At 35.1% G+C, this 8,416-nt stretch overlaps 1 protein-coding gene and 1 pseudogene across 2 annotated transcripts; both read right to left on the bottom strand.

Moving 5' to 3' along the window:
- Nucleotides 1–4,250: 4,250 nt before the first annotated feature.
- LOC141679643 (putative mitochondrial saccharopine dehydrogenase-like oxidoreductase At5g39410) lies at nt 4,251–5,867 on the bottom strand (annotated as a pseudogene).
- A 47-nt stretch (nt 5,868–5,914) lies between these two features.
- Nucleotides 5,915–7,817, bottom strand: LOC141678236 (WRKY transcription factor 71-like). 2 transcript variants are annotated; one of them, XM_074484500.1, is made up of 3 exons: nt 7,249–7,817; nt 7,031–7,171; nt 5,915–6,458 (listed from the first exon to the last, which is right to left on the bottom strand). In XM_074484500.1, exons 1-3 carry the CDS (start codon nt 7,632–7,634, stop codon nt 6,053–6,055), a joined length of 933 nt encoding a protein of 310 aa, XP_074340601.1. In that variant the 5' UTR covers nt 7,635–7,817; the 3' UTR covers nt 5,915–6,052. The 2 variants fall into 2 exon arrangements, with proteins under 2 accessions (XP_074340601.1, XP_074340602.1); XM_074484501.1 differs by lacking the exon at nt 7,031–7,171.
- Between the last annotated feature and the right edge of the window lie 599 nt (nt 7,818–8,416).

Raw genomic sequence — 8,416 nt, 5'->3', positions numbered from 1 at the left:
CTATTCTTAGAGATAATATTCTTTATGGACGTGGTACTTTAAATAATGGTCTGTATAAATGTGACATAATTTACTTCAGATTGAACAAACTAATAAAAGAAAAGGGATGATGAAAATCTCACTTCATTGTGGCACTGCAGTCTCCATTTAGTAGACATGGAGAGAGGGCTGCAAATTTGCTAGGAATGGTACACACAGATGTATGTGGACCAATGTCTACGCAAGCCATGGGTGGATTTTCATACTTCATTACTTTCATAGATGATAGATCTGGATTCAGATATGTGTTTGATGAAACACAAGTCTGAGGCCTTTGAAAAGTTCAAAGAATATAAGTATGAAGTGGAGAAACAACCAAACATAGTATTATAACTCTTCGATCAGATCGAGGTGGTGAATACTTTAATGGAGTGTTTCTAGATTATCTCAAAGTAAATGGTATAGTCTCCCAGTGGACTCCTCCAGATTGGTATCTGAAAGGAGAAATCGAACTTTGTTAGAAATAGTTCGGTCCATGATGAGCTATGCAAATCTTCCAGTATTCCTATGGGGTTACGCATTGGAAACCTCAGCATACTTACTGAATAAGGTGCCTTCCAAATCTGTTCCTCAAACTCCGTATGAGATATGGAAAGAAAGGAAACCGAGTCTTAAACATGTTAAGATTTGGGGATGTCCAGCTTATGTCAAGAAAGTTGACCAAGATAAGCTGGAATATCGATCCGTAAAATGTAGTTTTATGGGATATCCTAAAGAGATTTTAGGGTATTACTTTTACACCAATCATCGGGTGTTTGTCTCCAGACATGCTACCTTCTTGGAAAAGGAGTTTATCCTTGAAGGAAACAGTGGGAGCAAAATTGAACTTGATGAAGTTCAAGAAGCACAAACTACTACGGATCAAGTGGAAACACCTGTTCTGGCTGAACAACCTTTTGTGGAACAACCCATTCATAGATCAGGGAGAGCGTCTCGCCAACCTGAGAGGTAATATGGCCTTGTCATTGAGAATGACAATGAGTTGTCGATCATTGATGATGACGACCCTGTAACCTATAATGAGGCTATGAGTAGTGTTGACTTAGAGAAATGGCATAGTGCCATGAAATCTGGAATGGAATCTATGTATACGGTATACAAAAGATAGATTATAGCATATGGCCAGGAGGAGACCTTTAAGGCCAGGCTTTTGGCAAAAGGATTCAAACAAAGGCAATGTATTGACTTTGATGAAACTTTTTACCTATAGCCCTGTTAAAATCAGTTCGGATTTTGCTTGCGATTGCCGCTTACTACGACTATGAGATCTGGCAAATAGCCAGATGGTTTTCTTTCCAAGAGAAATGAAAACCTAGTGTGTAAGCTGCTGCGAACCATATGTGGTTTAAAGCAAGCTTCTCGAAAGATGGAATATTCGTTTTGATGAGACAATCAAAGAGTTTGATTTTATCAAAAATGAAGATGAACCATGCGTCTACAAAAGGGTTAGTGGGAGCGCGGTAACATTTATTGTATTGTATTGAAATAGAGTTGACACACATAACAACATAGCAGACCCACTCACAAAGCTACTTTCTGAAAGTCACTTTGATCGTCATAAAGACTAGATGGGTATTAGATACCAGAGTGATTGGCTTTAGTACAAGTGGGAGATTGAAAGTAATATGTCCTAAGTCCAATCATGTATTAGGATTTAGGAATAACTTTTTATGTAATCTGTTTTGATTTCATTGATATTAATAAAAGACTTTTTTTGTTTTTATTACGGGCTCTATCTATTTAAGTGTTTAAATAAGATATACCATAGTTTAGAGTAAAGCTTTTTATGGATTATGATGAGATCATAATAGTGAGACCTAAAAGATGATAACTCTAAACTTAAATAGTTCCTGGTCGTAGGATTACTAACTGGTAATTAATAATCCGCAGAGATCGGTACATACTATGCTTGCTTCATAATGAAGGATGTCTGTTCTCATAGACATTTGTGTGGTGACACTATAGCTAGTATGTAGGTGCTTATTATAGAATAAGTTCACTGAACATGACTCGCACAGCTGAACAACTGATGGAGTTCACTCACGTGTCAGCAGTTGTTCACATAGTGATAGTTGTACAAGTATCCTTAGACTTGAGGTCATCATAGTCATCTTGTGTACACTGAACTATGCTTTGGTTTAGTTCTTAGTCTCCAGGGACAATTATTAGGGCTCTACTAGGTATAGGAATTTGTACACGAAGATAGTGTATGATCAATAAAGGATCTACCCCTTCCAGTGAAGGAAGCGAATGTTCAAGGCTGATCCACTTATGCTAGTTCAGGAATCTCTGGCCAGAGTGAATGAAATTAGAAAGGAGTTTCTAATTTGCATAGAACTACGCATAGTAAATGGTAAGCAAGTGATTAAATTAGATAGGCTTGACACGAGATCCATGCCTTGTATTTAATCGGGACATTGTAGGGTCAAGGAGTTTATTGTACGGTAACTATTCACTGAATAGGTTCTTGGTATTCTAAGCAGTGAATTCATATTATCCGGATAGTCGCGATATGCTGAGAAGTATCCCTCACGATGTAGAATAAATGTGATTAATTAATTAATCATATTTAATAAATTAGAGAATTTATATAAATAATGATAAAATAGTTTTATTATTATTTATTTCTACTACCGGCTTAATATTGAACCTACAGGGTCACACCATAAAAGAGAATGATTTAATGGTGGAGGAATTAATTAATAATTAATTCGCAAATTTAATAATTGATTAAATGAGATTTAATTGATTATAAATTAATTAAGAAAAGTTCTTAATATTATTAATTAAAGGATTTAATTTTTGGAAATTAAATCAAGAGAGAGAATTATTTCTAAAGTGTTTAGAAAAAGGATTAATAATTAAAAGGTGTTTTAATTATTAATGAGAATAATAAATGGGATAATAATAATAATATTTATGGGAAAATTTCAGCTGAAATTTTTTCCTATAAATATACTATTATAGACCCTATTTTTATTTTGAACCCCAAAAAACCCAAAAAGTTTGGAAAACCCAATTCTCTCCACCTCCTTCCTCCTCCTTAACATCGTTTTCTTGGTGGATACCGGTGGAGTGCTTCACACTTGAGGAGCAACTGCTAAGGATCTCTGATCGTTGTCTCCAAATTATTTTAAAGGTTAGATTCGATCCCTATATTTTTACCACGATTTATATGCTTATATTTGGATTTTATATGTGCGAAAGTCTTTTGCCATGCCCCCGCTGCGTTTAAAATCCAACACCAGCCTAATCCAGGAACAAGTCAATCTCTCAGCTAAGGCCCAACCCAACTCCAGAGTGAGCCAGACTCACAAGAGGAGCCTGGTTCCTGCCCAACCCAGGAACAAGTCAATCTCCCAGCTAGGGCCCAATCCAAGAACAAGCCAATCTTACAGCCTATTATGGAAGAACACGTGAGGCACAAGTCTAGGCACGTGACAATGACAGCTATCAATAATCAACAGTTGGGACAATCAAGACGCCCTTGGCACATTTGAAGGAGGTCCTTGATTGGACACGTCCTCCGTCCCCAGCAACAAATGGCCCTGATCGAAAGGTACCAACTCGTAAACCCTACCCTTGAGCTATAAATACCCCAAAGAAAAAGGATTTAGAGGTTACGCTCTCTCCTATACACTCATATACACACACAACCACCTTACATTTCTATCTATATCATCCAAAAGCGAGTTTAATAGGTTCGAGTTCGACTCAAAATCTTGATTGATTTTAGTAAATATTAACAAAAACTCGAAATATGATCGGTTCGGTTCAAAATTTTGTTATGTAAAAATATATTTATGATATAAAATTAAAAATAATAGAAGTTCAATAAGGCTCGCGAAACTTAGAAGCCGACATTACAACAAAAATAACTAAATTCCACCAACTAAAAGCCACCGACATTAAATTTCACCGATTTCAGTGGAATTTAAAGTTAACTAGAATTTTTGTTGACGAATGAATAAAATCCACCGCGTGCGGTGGAATTTAAGTTCGGTCGCTTTTAATCGGTGGAATTTATTGTCGGTCGCTTTTAATCGGTGGAATTTAATCTTAATTGTACTTTTATTTTTATTAAATTCAGTAATATAGGCGGGAAATTTCCCTCAAAAAATTACAAATATTTGAAACAACAAAAACAACCGAATTCGGTGACTTTTATGTTAAAATAAGTTTAAAATAATATAATTTACCTATATTTACCTTTATACATACATATAATATTCATGTAAGTATTCATATTTATATGTCCCAAAATTCACAGACAGCTTCTTCCCCGATTCCAAGGTCAAATAAGCTTCAACATGATTCAGCACTGCTGGCGAAACCCATTGCCTGCAATTAAACATCATCCCCAGCTCTGCGGGAACTGAGTCAAAACCACAAGCTGAAACCACTAAAGAACCACTTCTAACAGCCTCTTAAAATATGAAGCTTTCATTCTCTCCATAAACTCAGGCTCTCCACATATATCTAAATAATCAGCTCCTGCATTAACACATGCAACAACAACCGGTTCTCCATAAAGCCGAAATGGACCTACACAGTTGAGAATGAGCTTTTTCTGATTTGCAACACGGTGGAGAGAAGACGGGTCAGTGGTGTCTGCAGTTTGAATGGGGATGGAAGGTGGTGGGTTCGGGTAAGTGGCCCAACAGAGTGCTTGAGTTCACCTGGATGGATTTCGACCCGCTAAAGCTAGTGATTTGAGTGGGGTGGACTGGCGGAGGGTATGTTGCTTTTGTCAGTTTTTTCTCGTTATATTTACTACATTTGTGTTTCGTATTTGAATAATGTTTAAGCTAGTGAAGTAAATTGATGAATCTTATTGTTTTGTATTTGTAGAGAGAGAGAAAGAGAGAGAAAGGTAGGGAGAAGCAAAACGGAGGTTGAAATGGTGAGAGATGGAGTTGCCGGAATTTTTTTCCGGTGGTGGCCGACGGTTGATGGGTGGGGGTGGTTTTTTTTTAAACATTTTATATTAAAATCGACCGATTGTGGTCTAATTTATTCAGGGGCGGGAGATTCAAATTTTCACAAAATTTTGAATTTCAAATTTTAAATTTTATAAAAGCGAACAAAGATTCGGTCGATTTTATATAAATTCCACCGGAAAACTTAAAATCCACCCTCTTAAAAGCCACCAACATAATTCGGTCGCTTTTATAGTAAAATCCACCGGATATGGTCGATTTTAGCTAAATTTCACCGATATTTGATGGTGGAATTTAGTAATTTTTGTTGTAGTGCGAGGAATTAGAAGTTCAAGCTCGGCTCGGTAAAGAATTCGAAAACATTGAGCTCGGCTCGATAATTCGAATATTTTACGAGTCGAGTTCGAGCAGCTCACGAACGATTTGACTCGTTTACGTTGTCTGTATAATATATAATAAAGTTCTATGAAGTTTATATTTTTTTAGTTCTGTATTACATTGTTATTAAAAATCATTTCATCTGTTCTTACATATATTGGTTGCAAGTCGCCACAATCAGCCTGCAGGAGCGATTACGCAGCCCAGGACAAGTTAAAGTCACAATAGCAGTCGAGCCTGTTAAAAATTTAAATTATAGCATATGCGCTTAAGTTTTTAGGTCTAGTCTTTTTTATGCTTTGATTCGTCTAAATTATAAAAATATATTTATACTATACTTTTTTGATAAACTGCCCAATATTTTTCTAAAAAAATTTGCACAAGTTTTCTTCTTATGTGTAGCATTACGTTAAATATCCTGACAAGTATGACCAAAATATTCTTCCAAAAATAAATTTCAAGATAAAATACTGGTTAATTATTTACCGAATACCCAGTGTTTGATAACATAGTTTCATCAACATATAATTATCAGCAAACAAGAAAAATTACTACATTAATTCTAATATTAAAGCACTGAATGACCAAAAGGAGAGGTACATCATAAGATACCTACTATATATAGAGAGAAAACCCTTAGGTCATAGTTAGATTTTACAAGATTTAGATAACAACATTAACTATTCATTAATCAGTCATGGTTCTTGTTTAAAACCTTCCATGGATGGAACAATGTCTTGCAAAAGACCGTAATCCGAAAGCTGGAGATGCGGATATTTGTGCATATGATTCTGCTGCTGTTGTTGCTGATGCATAGATGAGTTTAATAATCCACTCCCATCACCAGTACCATAATTAAAAATAAGTTGATTCATTGGAGACATTTGAACTAAATGATGAGGAAATCCGGGTCTGCCCAGCTGGTTTTCGTGATTAAGTATAGAATGAGGGAAAATTCCGCCAATATATCCTCGGAGAGTAGATGGCAAGTGATGGTTGTGTGTTCCTTCGTAAGTTGTTATCACTGTTGTAGGGTCTTGAAATGATCTCTCTACACGCTTCTTCACCGTGCACTTTAAAGTGGTGCACCGATAGTAGCTTCTGCCACAAGAAATTTAATCGAAAGTTGTTAAGTAATTCACAATTTTCTTTAATTGTCAATTGAAAAAACAAGTTTAGCTTCCAACCAAATTAACGAATTATTTAAGATATGTGTAAACATGCTATTTTTTGCTGATAAAACATACTGTTTGAACCATCGACATTTCGTAAAAGTAGCGAGTAAGATACCGCTACAGCAAGAGGCTATGTGTTGGGTAAATATGTTTTGTGCGAGCAAGGGATATATTTTTGAATATTAGAAGTGATAAGATTACGTACTTCACAAACTGAAAACCCTAATGCAGTACGTGTGAACACAAGTCCTAGTTTTCTCCTTTTTAAAAGTCTAGACAATAATTGGACCAAGAAAGTTTTTGGATTTTTACTCAATATACGCAAAGGTAGCTAGCATTCCCATTTTAACAATCAACTCTAAGCAAAAACTCAAGAGTTGCATACTTAGATGTAGCATTAAAGCAAAGAATCAAGATATATTAATGAATTAACCTCATAATTAAGGAAAGTTTGTAGGTAGTATAAAATAATGAATATTAAAGAAGAAGCAAATTAACCTAGGGTAAGGGCTATTCTTGACAGCCTTCTGCCCATATTTTCTCCATCTATATCCATCTTCAAGATTATCAATCTCACTCTTTGTCATGAACGCAAATATTGGTTCTTTCTCCTTTTTCTCTCCCTTTTTAGGCTTGCTTCTGTACATGTATACATGACCATTTCATTTCACTAGTCAACACACACACACACATTAAGTAAATTGTGTAGAACTTACACTTTCTTTGAGCTCACTCCTCCATCTTCAGAAATCCCTTTCTTTTCTAGTTTCTTGCTGTTGTTTGCATCTTCATCATCACCAGCCTCAGTGGAGGACGACAAGACCATAGAAGAGTTCGGTGTCACCGGAGCTTCTCCGCTCTCCAATTTCACCTTTTGATCATTCAAAGTAGTCGAATCGGCTTGTACAAAATTAGAAGGTGACATGCCAAAAGTATTAGCAAGAGTGTCATAATCAGTGGATCCTTGAAAACAGTCGGTGTATAAGGAGGATGGATCAGCGGATGGATCAGCTGCAATGGTTGAAGAATTCGAGGTAAAGAATCGATGATGATCATGAAATGGATCATGAAAATAGACATGATCACTTAGTTGATCAGACATGATGAGGAAGCCGGTGAACAAGTGAAAAATGAAGAGAGAAAAGAATTGACGAGATTTGATCAAGGGGGTCTTTATTTAAGCATTGACAAGAAGATTTGGTTAAGGTGTTATATTTTTTAAAAAATATTTAATTTTTGTGAGAACTGAGAAGTAGGTAATTTTGGTAGAAGTTTGAATGGAAAATTGTATCCCCAATTCCCTACTTTTTTAAAAGAAGGTTTTGACAATTAAATATAGCCGAGTCTTCTTGTTTGTATTATTGTTTAAAAGTTTGCACTTTAGGTTTACATTATTAGGATAACAAAAATTAATTTGCTTTAACAGGAAATTTGTAGCACATCATGTAAGAAAATTGATTAGGGGAATAAAAACAGAAATTTCGTTTTATTAATAACATTATTATTAGTATTTGACCAGGTCTTCTCATCAAAAGATTGTTCGATTGAGCATAAAGTAAATTTGGAGGATACTTTCAATTAAATAATTATTAGTTGCAGTAAGGTTATTTTGTAATATCATCAAAACACTGCAGCAAATTAGGTTATTTACGGCGGTGTTTGCAATTGGTCCGACTACGAAGAAAAAATTCCGTCAACTTCTGGTAAAATTTTGAGTTCAAATTTTAATCACAAATACAAAATTTGTCTTATATTCCTATATACCACTCACGTTTTGTAATAAACTAATAAACGAAACTTACAAAAAAAAAAGAATACGGATATTAAATTTAAGGTCAACAAAAATCAAAATAAATTACAAAAAGTACAATATAAATTACTCCC

The sequence above is a fragment of the Apium graveolens genome, chromosome 8 (assembly GCF_009905375.1).
Source record: "Apium graveolens cultivar Ventura chromosome 8, ASM990537v1, whole genome shotgun sequence".
NCBI lineage: Eukaryota > Viridiplantae > Streptophyta > Magnoliopsida > Apiales > Apiaceae > Apium > Apium graveolens.
The sequence above is the reverse complement of the archived record's forward strand: the minus strand, read 5'-3'. Positions and strand labels throughout refer to the sequence as shown.